Genomic DNA, 20,567 nt, shown 5'->3' with positions numbered 1-20,567 from the left:
GTACATAATCAATGGTGTTTTGGATTATTTGTGACGGCAAGTGTATTTTCTTCTCGGTTTAATATTAATTTACTTCTTGTTCTTCTTTAACTTTATTTGTTTTTGGATTGGTGATTGCCGATTGGTGTTGGCTGACGCTGTCTTGCGGCATAATTCTAACCTAACCTGTTTCTCGTCTCGTTATTTAGATTTAGACAGTTTAGACCGTGTTAATACTATCTTTAACTTCATAAACATGACAGAAAAATCACAACAAACGCTCTTTCAAATCGCTTTTGAATTCCTTATTTAAGGACATCGTTTTAAAAAACTACCTTTAATTCATCTCTCGATATGGATATCCCAAAACCCCCACAGGGTAAGTAAGTTAGTTTACCTAGGTTTTGACTAGGTTAATTGATTTTTATTCAGTTTGTTGTTTACTTATTTAGCTTTGACTATTAATACAACTTCATTATCCAACAGTCAATGATATTATGGTATCTCGAATAATTACAAACAAACTAGCCTCACTATTTTTGTGTAGCCTAAAAAAGGTTATTTGGACCTTTACCTAGGCCTATTTTAAATTGTAGATTTTAGCTATTCACTGAAAGTTTTTTGAATTAGGACTGTTAACTTACACCCAATGTCACATTTTAAAACTACATTAGATTGATTTAAATTACCTTTTGAAGGGTGAGAAAATCAATGATACACTTTTGAACATAGGCTAGTCCAACTTGTGTACAGTTTCTTAACTGGGCTATGCTAAAATCGATTGAAAATATCAATATGATAAGTTAACTTTCATTCAATTGATGTTATAACCCAACCAAACTTAACGATTGAAAGTTTAATACTAAGCTAATCGATATTTTCAATCGGTAGAAGGCCTAGCGTTGCCCAGTTAAGAAACTGTACCCTCCAACTCTTTTTGTAATAGGCCTACAATAAACATTTTAATAAGTTTAGCTAAACTTTGAAAAAAGAAAATTCCTATTTAACTTAGGGCCTAATCCCGTAGATAATGTAGCCTACTTAGGCCAGTTTTAACCTTTTCTTAGTAGGATCATTCCATTAGCGATAAGTAAGTTAACTAGCTTAGGCCTATTGTTTCCTTTATTTTATTTAAGATTTAGGCTACCTACTTGATGCTAGTACAGTTCCGCCAATGAATACAAACCCTTTAAGAAGCGAAACGTTTAAATGGAGAACAGTCAGACTGGAATTTTGCCGCCGAAATCAGTTTCGCGCGGCTGCCACTATGATCGCTCGCGTTTTGGTAGGCCTAATCTCTCTTTCTAAGCCAATTCCTTGTCTCACTCTCTCACTCAGTCAGCTGACTTGGCCCCACACTCACGATAGTCTACCTAGTGGCCCGTCGCAGGAACTAGGCTATCCAAAATTCAAATTATTTCCAGACTGAATTTTTATAAAGGCATTGCGCTTCTTAAAGGGTTTGTATTCATTGGTTCCACGCAGAACCTAAGCTACCATCGGATGAAATATTAGTTTGATATATAACGTTTCGGACCTACCCTGGAATCTTTTTTTTTAATACTAGTTGGTATTATTCTTAAACATTATACTTCAGGCTAGACCAAGAGGGTTACGGCATAAGATAATCACATCAATAAAATTTGTTGGTGATTAGCGGGATTTGAGCCTGGGTCCGAAGTCATGCGCTCTACCACTATGTACCTTGCACAGAGTAGACCTTAACTGTATAACTAGTAGTAGGATGGGAAGAAACTTAGGAGCACACATAAGTTAAATAACATCTGCATAAGATGGTGGTCTTCTCTAGCTAAATTTATTTAGGCTAGCAAAAGTCCTATTTAATTCCATACAAAAATGATAATCTCTATCTTAAAACATCCTATCCTAATAGGTCTTGAAGATACAAAATTCAAGTAGGGATTATTTTTACTACCTCCACCTATTTAAAATTTCTATTCAAGTTAGGCCTAACTACTAATGGTTATTTAAGTTGTTTTTTTTTTAACTAGCCTAATTTTTTCCAGATATTGAACTGAAAAACATCATTGACAAATTGGCCAAATTTGTTGCTAGAAATGGCCCAGAGTTTGAACAGATGACGAAAAATAAACAAAAAGGAAATGCTAAATTTAGCTTTCTCTTTGGTGGTGAATTTTTCAACTACTATCAGTATAAAGTTACTACTGAGCAAGCAAGTATGTATTTTTATCTTATAGCCTAGGCCTAGATAAACAAACAGGTCTAATGTTTTTAAGTGTTCTCTTAAACTTTTGAATACTAAAGTAGACATCTCATCTAGCACAGCTCTCTACAATTTATTTGTGAAAAAGCACATAGTTTAGAGAGTTTGCGCTAATATAAATGTTCTATATTCTATCTAATTTTTTTTTACTGATCTTATATATGACATAAAAGAGGTTATTTTTAGTTTGACTTGGTTAAAAAGTCTTCATATTAGTCAGGAATCAGTAACTTACAATCTGTGACTCACTTCATCTAACTTAGGTAATAATCTTGATTTAAAAACTGGTGACAACTACATGGGGAGGGAATATCTAGTTGCATCAATAGCCAAAGGTTTGATATAATAAGAGTGTTTATCTATTTTGGTTATTATCTGTTGTTGACGAGTCGTCCATTATTTTGTTTTTTAAATTTAAATACCTACCTCAAGAGTCTTCCAACAACAGTTAATATTTTTAAGTAGAGGAGTTTAATTAGAGTTTAATTAAAGATAACTATAATAATTTCACTTACCGCAGTCTATACTTTTATGGTGATGCAGTTTTTATCGTACTAAATTGTAATACGCCAATAAATGATTTGATTTAGATTAACCATATCGGTTAGCCATAGTCACTAACTAGGGAACTGTAGGTAGGTACACTTTTTACCAGATTTGTGTTTGTTGTCAAATATAAAACAATTAATAACTTCCTATCCTCTATGCATTATTTGATTTCTTTTAGTTTTAAAACAGAAGAACCAAAATGCCAACGTCGGCACTGGACCGCAGGGACTAAATGTAATCCTCAACAACCAGGGTCAACCTTCCCTCAACATCGGAGGTAAGTTGAGGTGAAATACTAATTTGTTGTAAGAAATATGTTCTTTTAACCTAGTGAATTTTGTATAGGTAGGATACTGAACAAATATCCTTCAGATAACTAATATTGTTTTGCTTACATCTTAATGGTTAACAAATGTTTTAAGGAAAATTATTAGGTTTGTGGAGAAAAATTTGGAAACGATGAAATTACTGTTGGTTTGCAATACAAACCATTTAAACCTCCAGGGAGCGCACATCCGTGGAAAAGATTGAGACACATTACAGTAGTTAGATAAATACTGGAAGGAAAAAGCAAGCCAAAGTTTTATTTCCTCCGAAACGCCCAAACACTTAGGCTAACCTATTTTCCTAATAGTGCTACCTAATTGTGATGCTCCTACAAACAACAACACAACATACAATACATATACAGCATACAACATACATATAGGCCTACATATACAATACATACAATAGGAATGTTAACTATTTGGTATAAGGCCATATTAACCTTAATCGAATTATATTTGCCTCGTATAGAAAAAAACAAAATAACCACTAGGGCCTAAAGTGTACATAAATTTGGTTCTAATTCAACTAGGCCTATATTTGTTGTGTGTTGTTTCAACTAAATTATGTTAATACCAAAAATGATAAAACCGATAACCTGTATAGAATTTAAAGAAATGAAGCAACAATACATACTATTGTTCTAATATCCGGTTCTGCATGTAGATATGTCAAACGTAAGGGATTGTGAAACCTCATCCATTCCTTACCCCCATGATCCCAACCATCATTTCCTCAACTGCAATGCCTACTATTACCTCTATGCTAGAAGTTTTCTTGGTCCTGTTCCCCATCCCGTAACAGACAGTGCAGCTATCGGTAAATATGTTTTTATATTTTGTAATGTAGTAAATATTTAGTTTTCTTGTTCATTGCTGTTAGCATAGCTTGTTATTTCTTATTTAAAGACAGAGAAGTCTTGCTTAGGTTTGATTTGGAGATAACCAGGAGTTTGTATCTTTTTCAAAATTGTTTGTGTTCTTTAATCCGATCTGAATCATTAACTTGCACTGCACTAGATTTCTCATCATATTGTTACGCACTTACATTAAAATAACAATTTTTCATAGTCTCCTCTTAAACACTGTTTTTGCAATTTCACAGTCCATCTATGTACTAAGCCATAAAAATTCTTGTACTCTAGTTTTAAGTTATATTATTGTATGATGCCATAGTATTTTCTTAATGAAACTACAAATAAAGAATATCTTGATTAGATTTGATTTGGTTTGAAAATACTTCCAGTATTGCTCTGCAGTTAATTTTCACTCAGCGAAATGTTCAGCATTTAAAATATATCGGACAATTAATTCACTAGTTGATGGTGTCTTTTATTTTAAAATAGCAATATTTGGATTGTATTGAAGAAATATTTACGCCATTTTAATGAAAACTATTAAAGTAATCCAATTTTTGTCTTCTACATAATCTTGAGGCAAGAAATAACATAACACAAATGTATTCATAAACAATGCTGTTGACAGGTCAGTCGCTGGTGCAATGGCTGGCTGCTCAACAGAGTCAGGCGCAGGCAGCTGTGGTGGCCCAGACGCCAGTACAGGCACCTCCGGCCACCTCACTGCGGACGATGGAACAGCTGACATCCCAGCAGGCGGCTCTACACGACCAAATACTGGAGAGCGAACAGAACCTCAACGCTCAACACTCGGTGAGTGATACCATTCATTTGGTTTACCAAAAGTTTACTATCTAGTGATGTGGGCCGGGTAAATACCCAGTGGGTAGGTAAATATAAATTGGGTATTTACCCCAGGCCCGGGTAAGTACCCAAAAACTGGGTAGCCTATTTATAATTTTTATTAAAGTTAGAAAAGATTGAGATGTTTTATTGCAATTATTATCCTGTAAGGATAGTAAAATGGTGATAAAATGTGTTAAACAAAATTTCATATGGTCACTACTAGCATTTTAACTCTGGGTATAATCGCCATAAATACCCAGGTCTGAGCATAAAGCATAATCGGCATAAATACCTTGGTCGCATGGTTGCACTGGTCCTGACTACTTATGATTTTTTAAATTTCTATGATAAATAGATGAATTTATTTTATTGTAAGTTAAACAAAAAAAAATGTGTAAAGTAATATTATTATTTAGAAAGACAGGAATATTTAACCTAGTAGTGGCCTATGTGTAAACAACTTAAGAAAATAATTAAAATTCAATCTGTAGGATGGCAGGATTTAATAATATTTTTGTTCTTCTAGATCTTTTGTTGGTATCGATGGTATAAAAAAAAAAAAACAAATTTTGTAAACTTGTGATACAAAACATTTAAATCTATAGCACAATAAATCTTTCAAAATTATATTAAGTTAGACCAAAAAACAGGAGATAAATTTTTTTAGTAGGTTTATCCAAATATGTTATTGTTTCCAACTAAGCGGTAACACAGAAAATTTTAATTACTTTTAGTATTCTGCCATTCTGCCTATGTCAATCAGACCTTAGGTCTGTCAGGCCTTGGGTCTGTCTAGCCTTCCAAGCCATTTATACAATAAAAATTGTAACTACATCATAATTTAATAACAGTAGACGTAGGTTTAGGTTCACTATTTCTCTGATGAGGTGTTGCCTTGATTTCCTTTAAAAAAAAGTGATAAATCATTAAATAAAAGGTACTAGCAAAGCTTCAAGTTACTGTAAAAGGTGTTATAGACTATCCTAATTTATCATGTAATGATAACAATAACATATTTAGGGGTAAATATAAATGAATTTGATCGATTTCATAAATACCCTAAATATCCGGGTATTTATGGATTTTGGGTATTTACCCTGGTAAATACCCAGGGTATTTACCCCGAGTTTTAAATACCCAGGTATTTTACATCACTATCTATAAAAGAGGAACTATGTATGTATATATATGTGTATATACGTTATGGACTCCGAAACCGCTCGACAGATTGTAATGAAACTTTCAGGCATTATTAAGCATCTTTCAAGGATGGTTCGAGTGAAGTTTGGTGCAGATCCGTCAAAAGGGCTCTGCCCCAGAGGGTTTTAAGTGGGCCAATGTCAGACTTTTTGATCTAGAATGTTTACAAATAAATATAATTTAAAAGCAGATGTTTACTTTCACCAACTGTTTTGTACGTTTGAATAACTACAACATTCTGTATTAGCATTAGTCATGATTTGAAATAGTGCCACAGTGTTTCTACAGATTGCAGCACAGAAAACTATTTTACTTTTAAATAAGTCCAAATGTATTAAACCCCAATCGCAGCACACCTGTGCACTTAACAACGTTTAAATTCTCCAATGTTAAATATTAAAACATAAAAACCTTTATAAAAGTACTGTATTATAAACAATAAAAGGGATGACTTTTTTAAATGTATGACAGCATGTTATGAACAGCTAATTTGCAACCAAAAGGTGAGTGAGCGTAGCGAACGAACATCAACCTGGAGGCGAGTAAGCGTAGCGAACGAGCTAACCTGAAAACAAGTTAGCGCAGCGAACGATTTCCAATCTGAAGGTGAGTGAGCGTAGCGAACGAACTTCAACCGGGACGTGATTGAGCCATGCGAATACTTATGAAGTTAAACGGGGCAAAGCCCGTGGGTACAGCTAGTAATATATATAGTAGAATCTTTATTATTTGATCTTCAGTTTACTGCCGACTGTTCATGTTATTCCACCCTCCCTGTGGATGATTGAGTAAGCCCACCGCCTACCAAGAAATTAGTCTTTTGCTTCTCTATAGTATGACTTTTTACCATAACGAGTAGACAAATTGTTTTCCGCCCCTGTCTGAACTTGGAAGATACATTTCATTGGAAGATACATTGTTTTACAATAGCAAACAGTAAACTTTTGATGATTTTGAATAGGTATGTTAGCAATTAGATTTTTAAATACAATAAATCTCAAAAGAATTGATACTATAAATTTTTGAAAACCCCTAGAAATCTCCAAAAGATACAATGTATATCACACAATGTACATTCAACAAAATGTCAAGATCTACAAACACATTCAAATTTTGCAGGTGCTTATGCAACAGCAGGAAGTTGCGATTGAAGAAGCAATTCAAAAGGCACAAAAAGAACATATGAATGCCGAGGCGACCGAATGTAGTCTCAACTTTGCCGAGATGGACGCAATACTGCAGCCAATTATTGATTCCTGCACCAAGGATTCCATATCTTCTGGGAAAGCTTGGATACTGCAAAGGGCGACTGGCAAGAAGATAAATAGCGTTATTGCTTCCTACCTTTTGTCTAAGTGAGTAGTTTCATACGACTTTCTAGTAAATAAACTAAACCACCAGAGACCCCCGGAACTACTACATTAAAATAAAATTGCATCTATAATACTCTAGTACCTTAAATAAGAGCAGTATTGCTATCATTATCATTAACATAACTCTTGTTATGCGTAATAAAAGAAAAAAATTCACAGAAAAAACTTTTCATCTAAAAAGCAAATAAATAAAAGGATAAATTATCTTGATTTCGTCTAGTGATTCTTATTATATCTCCAAGGGTACAGCTCGTGACATCTAGGCTGGCACTTGACCTGGGCAGTGTAGGCGGGAGGAGGGTGGAGGTAGGGAAAAGACCGGACTGCAAACATTTCCGCTGCCTCACGGGGTTGACTCCCCTTGTATTATGTAGCCTACTTGAGCACCTTCATATGGGTCGCGAGGACAGTTGATGCAACCCGCATGACAGGACATAATGTTTTTGAACTAGATACTAGTAGCGATCAGCCAATAGATACTAGTAGCGAGTGCCAGCTTAGATGTCACGAGCTGTAGATAGAGGTGGTATAATAGGAATCACTAGACAAAATCAACGTAATTTAACCTCATATTTATACGTTTAAGTGATTGAGACTACATAAAAATGAAATCAAAAGCAAAATCTCTAAACACACGATTTTCTATTCTTCCGAATCTGGTAGGTCCATCTGAATTTTTAACATTATCTCTTAGTAGAACTAACACAGTTTATGTTCATGCTGTTTCTGTAAATAAAGTGTTTTTGAATATGTATCTTAACTTTAAATTATTAATGTGTTAATTCATTTCCAGGCTTTTTGAAGATAAGAGAACCTTTAACCATAAACTACACATCATATATCTTGTCAATGATATTCTGCATCATTGGTAAGTGAGTTTATTAAAACTTGTAACTTATTAGACTATTAAGAACTGACTAGGTGAAACCCGTCGAAATCGACGGTCACTGTCAAGGATTAAGCTATTCATCTACGGAAAGTTGGGATCTAGTGGATCTAGTGGAATATACTTGAAGTGAAGTTGGCTTTTTCTCTTAAACTGTTAGGGACCTCCTCGTTTATATGGTTGTGCGGCTTCATTGGCAACAAATCATTCAAATTACATAACAATGCCGCATTTCCAAAAAGCAATAAATACTGTAAATTGGCTGTTACGTCAATATTGACGTTTTCATACATGCAAAAAAGTATCTTATAAAGGATGATGTGATCAAGTTTAAAAGGAATATGACCTTTCTGTCATGACAGTAGCTGCTTAAATAGTACTAGTGGCTTGTAGGGGCAATAGCCCCTATTATTCTAGTTAGTATTTTGTACAAATTATTAGTCTCATGGGATACCCTCTACCTTGAATTATTGTTTAACATTTTTATTTGTTATAATAGTTAGTCATTACATAGCTGCATAAAGTATATGTCTGCTCTGTTTAAAATAAAAATTCCAAAGGACTGTTCATGCAGTGTGTTTATAATATAAACTTTCTAATCATAATACAACTAAGGAACATGTTCAATAGTAATTTTCATGACTATTAATTAAATCTATATAAATTTCTTTGAATATATACAAATTCACTTCGAAAAAACACATAGAGGTAATGTCATCCTCCAAATTGTAAAATGTAAAATCACCCGGCTTAAAGTAACATAAAGTTGACCACTGGGTAAACACAGTTTTTTTTCAAATAATTGCCAACTTTTGTGAAGGTTTGGCCTTGCGCTTTATTTATAGTAACAGCGATTTTTCAAGAGAAAATTTAAACTCGGATTGGTTGATACGGTATTAATTTTATTTTTGGCATGAAAAATATGCTCCCTCTTTGCCTAGCCTACTCCAGTAATTCCTTCTAACTTTACACTATTTTTGGACATGCTAACCTAACCTAACACAACCAATCGTACTCCATTAACTAATCCAGACCCTTAAAATTGGGAAAAAGTATATTTAAGCTTTATAATAGTATACACAGTTAAATAACTATAACAATCAAATCAAAATAAATACATACTAATTTGACAGTTACAATCAGGTGATCTTTTGTTTGCAATCCGAGTGACGTCAGAATATGACGGGAATAGCACACCTATGTTTTTCTTCCACCATGCACAGTACGGTACATATTACAAATTACCATATGCTTTAAATAAAGTTAAACCACATGATTTAAAGTAAACAAAGCAGACAGGACTTAGATTCCCGTGCTATTTAAATGTAAATTAATTTATTCCGTAATAACCTTTTGGTGCATAATTAAGAAAAATGAATAGTTTTCCCTCAAAATTCACGTCAAGACCTTTAAAATAAGACCCCTCCCATCCTTCTACGGCCATCCAGTCACTCACAATTTCTTTACAAAAATGTGACTTACGGAATTATATATATAGATTTACTCTTTGTGCCTTTTTTACAGCCAAAATGGCATGTTATTTTAAATCATGTTAACAACCCAGTGAGCCACGGTCTGTAATATAGATCACTTCAAATTATCTGTCAAGATAGGTACCATTTTAGGCCAGATATGTCTACATAAATAGTGTAAATTGTTTTATCCAGTTGCTGTAAACTTCTATTAATTTAGCAAAATATGGACACTGGGGGCAACGTGCCCTTCTGCACTTGTATAATTTTTCCAATGATTGAAAACATGTACAACAATAATCTCGTGAACCTATGACGATCTGTATAATAATATGATAAAATATAAGCAAAAGTGGGGGAAAAGGCAGACAACAACCCGTACAGCAGATATAAGATAGTTCAATAAGAAATTATTGTAAGAGTTCTGTGATAAAAGGAATATCCACACGTAATGGAATGTTATATTGCAAAACATGACATGATACAGAAGAAAATAAATGTTATAATCAGAAAATAGCATTGCAAATACTTCTTTTGGACAATTTAGTAACTACCAATAACTTAAATGTGTGTTGTTTAAAACACAATTGAAAAATCAACAGCTGTTTCATGAAACAGTATTATCTACATGGCCAAAATGTAAACAAATGTGTCACGCTATCTTTAAAAGCTTCTGGGGCAGAGCCCTAAGGGAATTTACTTCGTGTTTCTTTTGATAACTCATCTACAGACCAAGACCTTTCTTTGGAGACCTCTACCAAGTTTCTACGTCCAGCCGTTCTCTCAAATTAGTGGAGACAAAGTTTCCATTTAATTATTTAGATTTCCCCATGTTAATCTTAAGGGAGAAAACCCAACTTTGATGGAAGATCCTGCCCAAACTAATAAAGATTTCAAAAAACCAAAAACACTTTGCAAAACTACAGATCAGGGCCATTTTTTTGACGTTTTAATCATCAAAATCGGTCCAAAATTGTGGGAGGAGTTCTGTTTACAAAAATCGGCTTAGCGTATTATATATATAGATTGTGATTGTTGTACATGTCAACATTTACTAGTATGTGAGTATTGTTGCCTCAATCAATATAACATATTATGGGATTGAATAATGGGGGGAAAATCATGCTAAAGAAATTTTTAATTTATCATTGGGGAGTGAGCTAGTCAGCGGTAGAGCTCGGGATTAGGGTCCCCAAGGTCCCGAGTTAAAATCCTGCCAATCACCAATGGATTTTCTCTAAGTGATAGGCTAATGCTGTGACCATTGCCAGACCTTGCCTGAAGTAAGGTTTACTAGAATATAATAGGGTAGAACCTAGTGAAAAAACCTGTTTCATTATTGGAAAGTAAAATCTAAAGTAAACCTAGGTGTAAAAAGTGTGTAATTGTAGTTATGTGAATATGTCACAGTTAGAAGTCACAAACTATTTATGTTTTCTGAAACAAACAAAATTGATAATAATTACGTTTATTTATAGTTTTATTGCAATTTTGCAATGACATGATTAATATCAACCATTCATGTGGCAAAATAATTAATTGTAAATATTATATTGTTAAGTACTAAATAATTTACACTGATAAAAGTCTTCTCTTTTATTTAAGTGCAAGAAAGAATAGTGGAGAAGATCTAAAGAAGGCTTTGGAGTTAGTGGTTGTGCCGATGTTCTGTAATGCAGCGTCCATGAATGCTACTGAAGAACAAAAAGCAAAATTGAACAAGGTAAATTAAACTGAAGTAGGGTTAATGAGTTGTTTAACCTAGACAAATTTATAATTTTTTGTTTATTAACACAATAGTTTTTTTGAATGAATTGTAGGCCTACTTAAAAGCTGTCTTTTGCCTAATTTTAAAGTTGGTTTAAGTGTAGTTGTGTAAACAGTGGTGTATTAGTAAATATTCCATTGGGTGCACTTACAAGTATTTTGGAAAACCCAGGTTGCTTATTAAAAATATAAAAGTTTAGGAAAAAGCAGACAACACTACTGTGTGTAACCTCCAAACTTTCGCGATTTATTTAAAACCCGGAACAGAATTTGCAGTAAAAAGATCTTATTTGTAAGGCGACAAGGAGAAACGCACCCTACAAATATATAGTTATTATTTTAGTACACAGAAGGAAAAATGTAAAATCATTACAAATAATTGCAATATTTTGTGGTAAGAGACCAGAGGTCACTGAGAAAGAGTAGTTATAATTTGACTGAGTTCTTTTTTTGTTTCGGTAAAAAAAAACCATTAACTGTATTTCACCATAGAATACTATTATCTCTTAAAATACTGTTCAGCTTATTCTGAAATCTCGTCTACTAATGTGTTTGTCAAATTATACACTCTGAATAAACCATACTTCCTCAGTTTATAGGATTGTAAATAAACATCCTACATGTAGGATACTTACTAAGTAATTAAGTAAATTTGCAAAATTAAAAAAAAATTTTCTCACAGCTGCTCAACCTTTGGGAGACGAAACACCACTATTGTTCGCCCGAGATTGTGGCAAAGCTGAAGACTCCGGTAGAGTCGTGGCAGCAGTACAAAGCGGAGTTGAGGAGTCAACACAACGACGCGGTGCAGAACATCACCAACAACACAAAGACAACGTTCCACAGCTACCAGAGTCAGCACCAGGCGTTTGTGACACACGCGCTGCAACAGATACAGGTGGGCGATCCCTAGCCACTGGTTTAAATCGTGAAGCTGAGTTGTATGACAACATTTTTTATCTGTGTTCATCTACCTCGGTAGTTTAAAGTTCATAAGGGAGTGGCTAAAACCCTTGTCTTGTGTTACTATTTATTGTTGACCTTTTTTGCTTCTTCATCATCGTTAGATTTCACCATTGATTTGATAGCCCAACGACAAATGACATCTGAGTGGAGAATAAATTTAAATTGGAATTGCACTAGCCACCTTTGACACCTTCCGGATTTACAGACAAGTTCACTTTGCTACCCAGGCGATAGATATACATTTTCTCTTTTACACATCAAACCATGAATCTAGTTGGTTTTGCATTGTAGTATCTTAGATAAAGAGGTTGGGTCTACGTTTTTGTTCTGTATAGATGCAAAAACTATTAAACGGAGTGTGTTCAAATTTTAAACAAAGGTAAATTGAGCCCAGTCAACAAACAGGTCTATGTCCTATTATCTGAATAAGTCTAGGATGTATAGAGTACAAAAACAGGCTACTATTACAGGACTGTTTCAATAACTTCCTAGCCACCAATAGGCCTAAAAACTCCTCTCTTTCTTTGTTAAAAATGCTGTCAGTCACATTGAAATATTCCTATGTTTTATTTATGCAGTGTTTAGTTGTTTCTGTTCTAAAACTGCTATTCTCACTCAAAATCTCTGAGAACCTAAAATTGCAATGTTTTAGTTATTGCTGTTCCCACTATTTAGAATCTATTTCAATGTGGCCCATTTAAATACCAATTTACGTTGTGCACAGACGATAGAACAGCAAAAACAGACACTTGAGAGTCAAAACCAAGCAGCCGCAGCTCTAGCGGCAAGCGCTGCCGTCAGTCTACCTTCGACTGAACCTCCTGGTGAGTAACGGCTTTGACTACTTATAAAACTAGACATTCTAATTCCATGTTTTTTATAAGTACAGTTCGCCCTTGTACTGTGCCGGTTCACCCCTTGCTTTGCTGGATACATTCCACGCACATGCCTCTTTGTCCCATGTGGATGGGCAAATGCAAGGTAAAAGAGGCCGCCAACCTCTTAAATAAAAGATTTAGAATCAAAATGGACAAATTGAGCCTATGACAGACTGAGCTATGTTGATTATGCCAATTTTCTTACCAAGTCAACCTAATAGGACATCTTTAGTCACAGCAACTATCTAAGTAGCAAACAACTACAAAAGAAAACGTTATTTAAGACCGCAACACACTGTGAGAGTGACACAATCAACTATGTTTTTAATAAAAAATAGGCTACAGCTGGTCCATTACTTCAGCATCCAAAATTTAATGCAATGGTAACAGCTTTTTTCTTCATACATTAATTTGCTCCATACCATACTGCTCCATAGTTGTAACATATTTCTCATACCGTACTCAATAAGCTTGACAACACAGTGACATGATTGACAGGTGTGACGACCCAGCCAGATCAGCTGTTGCAACATCAGCTGATCTCCCAACCACCTCAGCATCTGTTGCCTCAGCAACAGTCTCAGCAACAGCTGTTGCAACTGCAGCAACAGGCAATCAGCCAGATGACAGCTGAGCAGAACCATAGTCTGGGCTCCACAAACCACCTTCAAGGTAAGCTGTGGTCAGATACTAGTTATGTGTTTGTTGCAACATTAGGTTAGCCATACAAAACCATGAGAGGTTCCTCTGCAGAAGGGTAGTGGCGGTTGCAAGGGTCTGGCTATAGGGGCTAAAGACCCCCTGTAATATTAAATTAAAACATACATTTTGTCTTAAAAATGTAAAGGAAGTTTTTTGACACTGTTCTAGATGTTTAAATGGCTTTAAAATACCAGTCTGGGCCATCCGTGGTAGCCCCCATCCTTGACATGAATTGGCTAGTGTGTAAATAATTTGTCAATTTGTACACATAATAATACTTGCAGGTATTTAAGATGAAATAAATATAGGATGTAACATAGAGCACAAGGGTCTATATGTTTCTGTGATAGGCCTATCTTTTTCTTTTACAAGCAATTTGATACCATGTCACATGTATTGTGTGTTGAATGTGTGTCCGTAATTAATCAACACAGCTAATCAAGCGGATTTAATGTACTCACTTGATTTAAGTGTTTGACAATGGCATCTCGGCAAAACAATTAACACGATAGTTACTTTTTGAACTAAATGACGGGTATTGTAAAAACCCATTTAGTTACAAGAGGTGTGTTGTTCCAGACCACGGACTGCCTCAGTCCGGGATCGACGGGATACCCGGGTTCCCGACTGCTCCACCTGACTTGGGTGTCCAGTTCACCCAACCTCCCCCAGGATTCTTACCCACATTTCCTCCTCGTAAGTGATTGTGTTTTTCTCAATGTTTTAATGTTATTAATTAGATAAGTTCAGTTCTCTTGTGTTTTATAAATCTTGTGTAGTATAGGGTGTTTCTCAAGTTGTCAATTTTCCCAAACTGTACTGTTCAGTATTATCATACTATTTTTGTTTGATTAGTTATGATTCTAGTAAACATAAACCATTATGATTCTAGATTTTTTAAATTAGTTTAAAACAATTTTAAGATATTACTGCATGCTATGTGTATAATAAAAGTAACACGTTTTACAAGGGTACAGGATAAACTAGGACTCATTTATTTAACAATTGGATCAAGAGAGATTTGCAGTAACATGAGCATAAACATATCCAATAGCCTACTATTAGTAACTATGCCTCCTCTACTAGTTTTACTAATTAAAGAAACTTGTTACTGTTAGGAAGGAGGTCTCCAGTAACAAGAGCAATTTACAACACAATTAATTTGATATTTCAGCCCTACATCGGAGCTTCTCCGGAATAAGTAGAAGAGGAATGGCAGTTATAATACTGCACTGTCTGAACTTTGTTTGAATATATAGCATAAAGCAATTTTAATTGTTTTATAAACATCACATATTAATGTATATTGATGTTGTGTACAGCGGGGCCAGGTATAGAGTTGCCAGATCTGTCCAGACCCCCACCTGGGTTCCACCTCCCCCCGCCACCCCCCATCATGCAGCCTGAGGTCATGCCAGATGATCTGCTACCCTCACTCCCCTACTATGATCTCCCAGCGGGGCTTATGGTTCCTCTAATTAAGGTAATTCAACTAGAAAACATTAACTTTTGGATACTGTAGTAGGCATCCCTTCCATATGGACAGCTGTAGCCATTTTTTTATAGCTAAACACAGTGTGTTTGCATAGTGTTTTCGTCTAAAATAAAATTATATTTGCTATCCTAAGTTTTGTTTCTTTGACAGTTGTGACATGAAAGATGCTTACAGATGTTCAAAAGTTTTCCTTTCTGTTTGGTTTGGTGAAAGATTTAGCATTTTCGACAGGAGTTAATTATTCACATCAGCACCATCTGTTGGTGGCTTATTTAACTGCCTTTTTGTTCAAAATTCTAATACTAGCTACAATTTTAACATGGTATTGAATGTATATTTTAACACCCAGAATCATTTGGCCTAAGTAATATTAATTTGACAAATTCTTACATCATTCTTAACCTTTTTTGTTGGATTTAAAAAGTAATGTGATGCAATTCTGGGAAGTAAAACTCATTGGCTATTCAACACATTTGTGCCTGCAGCTAGAAGACTGCCACTACAAACCCTTGGATCCCGAGTCCATCAGACTACCTCCACCAGCGCCTCCTAGTGAGAGACTGTTGGCTGCTGTCAAATCTTTCTACGCTCCTCCTGGCCACGACCATCCTCGGGACAGGTACCGAAATTACACACGTGCTTTTTAACATGTTTCAACTAAAGACTGGAAAAAAGTGGTCATATATATATATTTTTAAATAAAAATCTGATCTATTATTTTTATCAAATTTTAGTATTTTTCATTTACTTTTAACATAAAATCAAAACACAACTATCACAGTAAACATTTTTTTTACAGAAATCGGCTGATCAATTATATTACTTGTCCTATTTTTCCAAGCAACGTTTTGTCTGAATTTTCTTTAGAGAAGACTTGATGTACTATGTTTTCTGCGGATTTTAGTTGAACTCCTTTAGGACGCTCCGTCTTGAGTTTGCAGACTGTTAGAATTTGGATATTCATGTTTTGCAATCACCTTTCCATTTTTTGGTTATTGTTTCTGGGTGAACACAAATGGAAATGTCATTAAGGATTGTCTGCAGTTAGTTGCAGAACTGCTATTATTTGTTTTCTAAATAGTACAAACCGGAACCGTTCCTATGTTAAGCTATGGTAATTCTAAATATTTTTGTGCAGTTTTATCTCATTTTCTAACATCTATTGGTTGTTTCTTAAGTGATTGTTCTGGGATTTGTGCCATTACGCCTAGCTATAAAATTTGGTAGAATATAAACTACCGTATGCTAATTGTTGGTAGTTTTAACTGGTGCTTTTTTTTCCTTAACAATAATTTAAACAATTAATTAATTCATAAATTGCTTCCATAGTGACGGCTGGGAGAAATTAGGTCTGTATGAGTATTACCGAGCGAAAAATTCTGCTAAGAAGAGGAAAGAAGATGACATCTCAAATGGGATCAGAGAAAGATCGAGGTCTCCTTCTCCCATCACCAGGCCAAGGTCACGAAGCCGAACACCTCCCTCTAAGAAGAGATATCGGAGGTAAATGCTGTGTGGATTTATCTCTTTGCATTTATAATAATTTATAAGGTAAATGCTGTTAACCCTTTCAATGCTAAAAAAGTGCTAGGCTTACCACGGGGGCAAAGTCTAGTGTATGAGAAAAAAATCCCAAAAGTGCTAAGGAACAATATATTGGGCCTCAATCGTATGAGGAATCAAAATAAACCATCGCTGTTTCGAAAAAATAACCGAGTCAACCGATATGCCCATTAAAACTCCCAAGATCGAAAGTCGCGGCGGCATAAGTCGCTAAGCACTTTTTTTTTATGAATCGCAAATAACTATATATCAACCCATAGCACTTTTCGGGAAAAAGACACACAACGATATATCGTCGCATAGCACTGAAAGGGTCAAAAGTTATCTACAGTATTTAAATATATTGTAAGCTATTTGTAGCTTTAGGGTCTTTTAGCCACCAATGAAAATTATTTCTGTGTGGATTTATCTTAGTAGCCAAATTAATAGGTATTTTAAGTTGCTTCTATTTTAATCAGTCTTGTCCCTACATTTCTTCCTTCAGGAAGATATACCACTGACAGATAAAGTTGTACTTATTTCATTTCATTTCATATAACTTAATTCATTTAAGTACAATACGTAAATACAGGAATGGCGTCAAGAGTAATTTGATAAAACTAACTTAACTAAAATACTCATCATTATCATGCATGACTTATTGATACACCTTATGGCAAATTACTTGGTAGTTTTATGATGCATATTCTGTGACATCTAAATTCCCGAAATTTACCCACACTACTTTCTCCCACCATTAAGCAGTAAAAACCTTGCTTCAAGAAATCCCAGAATGCATCTGAATACTATGTATAACAAGCGTTCTCTATATAGTTTCCACCTTAAATTGGATTTTGAGGGTGTAAACCGGGTTTTTATTCAATGAATTATGTGTTCACATTCCTTTTTAATAGTTTGCCTTTTCAGTATTCAGTTTACAAAATAATGTTTATTTATATTTCGCTACTTTTAAAAATTTTAAATGTTATCTTCCTTGGCATTTTTTTAAAGGAACAGTCAAAACAGTGGTCTTTTTCCTAAATGGCGATCATGTTTTGTAAGATAGCATCGTAGTCGATAAACAGTAACTGTGTCCAACCTCGTTTGGAATCGAAACTGTAGCTTTCTGATTTAAGTAGATTATAGTATTTTACTATCATTTATGTTTCTGTACTGTTCTAGTCGGAGCAGATCAAAGTCTCGGGGTCGAGAGTCTAGGAGTCCGCCACGTCGAAACAGCAACAGCAGTCGACGAGAAGCTCGTAGAAGTCGGACAGGAAGTCGACGGGACAGGTCTCGGTCTAGGTCTAGGTCAAGGTCGCGGACACCACCAGTCAATAAAGAGCGAAGTCCTACACCACCTCCAGCTTCATTTATGTACGTCTGTTATGTTTTAAGTTTGATATTTCTGGCCGGTAAAATTTATTTTCAAAAGGTTTTTTTCATTGCTGGTTTTGTTCTTTTTTCATGGTGAAAAGACTAGCTGTTATAAATATACCCCATAAGTATACCCTGTCTCAGTTTAACTAAGAATATAGGGTCTTGCTTTTTTCTCAGATAATGATTAAATTATTAAATACAATTTTCAAATTATTCATTACATTCCCTCTTTTAATTGGTGTCTCCATTGGAGCATCACTTATGGATATACTCGCAGGTTCGGCTGAGTATGATGATTTACCAATTAAAGCAAATCTGCATTACATTATAAGACAATTTCTGATGGTTAAAGTTTAATTAAATTTCCTCCCCAATATAATATTGTATAATTTCAGATTATAAATTAAATTTTTTTTCCTTTCCTTCCAGACAGCCGTACAGAAATCCTACGACGGAGAAGTTAGACGAGAGCAACAAGGGCCACCAGATGTTGCGCAAGATGGGCTGGGGAGGTGCAGGGCTGGGGGCGAAGGAACAGGGCATCGAGGCGCCCATCTCCGGCGGAGAGGTATTATATGCTGAACTATTTAAATTGATTATCTTGGATTTTTACTCCTACTCTATTTTGCAGTAAGTTGTGCATCTAAAGATTGAAGTTTTGCCATCTATCTATCAATGTCTATCTATGTTTTCAACTTAGTGATGTCAATTGGTTTAGGATTTGACCATCTATTGCTACTTCTGATGTATTTAGAATAACCCCTGCTGCAGACTAAGTGAATTTCCATTTACCTGTTAGAATTTCCACTGAAATATTTAAACGACACTTGAATGTACATAATATTTGTTTTTTAAGCTCTACAAAATGGTTTAGAAATAAATTGCAACATCTTATGTTTTAGGGTTGAAAATGGAAAAACCAATTTTTACCCCATAAAACCCCATTCCTGTAGTAATGCTGGTACGGGAGCTTGAACTCCTTCTAATAAACTTAGGTTTAAATTTCAAATGTTGTAATACATATGTGTCCTATATATATTATAGGCAAGTATGTTTCATGAGAACCTTTTTTCTCAGTTCATGTTCAACGCAGGGAAAATCTACGTATACTGTTAGAAAGATATTTTCCTGTAAATGTGCAGAATCCGTTTTTATAAGGTAAAATAGGCAAAAAAAAATACACAAAAATGAGTTTAAAGTAACAAAAATTTACTTGGGCCTTATGGGTTGCCAGCTAGTAACGAAATATTAACAGAAAATCAAAACAAATGGAAGAAATTCCAATCATATGTTTTTTTTTACAGTGTGGGGTAAATGGTGAAAATAGAGGTCTATACATTAGATATTTTTGGTCAAGTTTTCGACCACTGGCCAACCTCTAGTTTGTAACAAAAATATGTTATGTTTACATCTAAAATATATTTTCATAAGATAATCTGTTTGGCCGATTATTCCTATAATTAGAGTTCTAGGATTTTAATAATGCAGATTTTCCAGTCAATAAAATCATTAACTCATTATATTTTTCCAGATCCGAGATAGAATTGACCAATACAAGGGCGTTGGAATAAACCTGAATGATCCATACGAAAACTTTCGTAAAAGTAAGGGTCAAGCTTTTATTACAAGGATGAAAGCAAGAGCAGAAGAAAGATCGTAGTTTTAGGTAAGTGAATACATTTACTTTTCAAGAATTTACAGTAGGACGGAAAGTCTAACTGCATTATTAAAATTATATTTTGTTAATAAGTAGCTTGTATAAAACCTGTGTACTTTTGTCAAACACGTACACAATTTGTAAGTGTATTTGTAAAAAAGTGGCCGGAAGAATGGCTATTATTGACAGAAGCTTATAAGTTAAAGTGTTGTTTTAAGTAGGCTATTTAAAATATGAAAATTGATCGACAATTTTCCTTTGTTTTGTTTCAGGTACTTATTCGTGGTTTTAACTGCAAGTCATAGATTATATTTAATGTGTAATTTTAATAAACAGTAAATATTATGGTGTAGACACAGTTTTCAATATTCTCCTTTTATGTTATCTCTTAAAATGTAGAGATGTAAGGTAAGAGGAAACATTCAATGGTACACTTGTGGTGTCTAG

General features: G+C 34.5%; 1 protein-coding gene across 1 annotated transcript; it reads left to right on the top strand.

Annotated features, from left to right (window-relative positions):
* Positions 1-205: 205 nt before the first annotated feature.
* Positions 206-20,472, top strand: LOC128994628 (calcium homeostasis endoplasmic reticulum protein-like). The gene is made up of 18 exons (XM_054419298.1): positions 206-358; positions 2,007-2,177; positions 2,952-3,050; positions 4,585-4,769; positions 7,122-7,357; positions 8,169-8,243; positions 11,339-11,456; positions 12,183-12,398; positions 13,191-13,290; positions 13,843-14,016; positions 14,626-14,742; positions 15,369-15,529; positions 16,027-16,160; positions 16,871-17,044; positions 18,266-18,460; positions 18,893-19,031; positions 19,995-20,129; positions 20,393-20,472. Exons 1-17 carry the CDS (start codon positions 334-336, stop codon positions 20,121-20,123), a joined length of 2,448 nt encoding a protein of 815 aa, XP_054275273.1. The 5' UTR covers positions 206-333; the 3' UTR covers positions 20,124-20,129; positions 20,393-20,472.
* Positions 20,473-20,567: the final 95 nt, after the last annotated feature.

The sequence above is a fragment of the Macrosteles quadrilineatus genome, unplaced genomic scaffold (assembly GCF_028750875.1).
Source record: "Macrosteles quadrilineatus isolate MER2022 unplaced genomic scaffold, UCM_ALF_1.0 Scaffold_5__1_contigs__length_97177068, whole genome shotgun sequence".
Taxonomy (NCBI): Eukaryota; Metazoa; Arthropoda; class Insecta; order Hemiptera; family Cicadellidae; genus Macrosteles; species Macrosteles quadrilineatus.
Note: the sequence above shows the minus strand (reverse complement) of the source record. Positions and strands in the feature narration are given on the sequence as shown.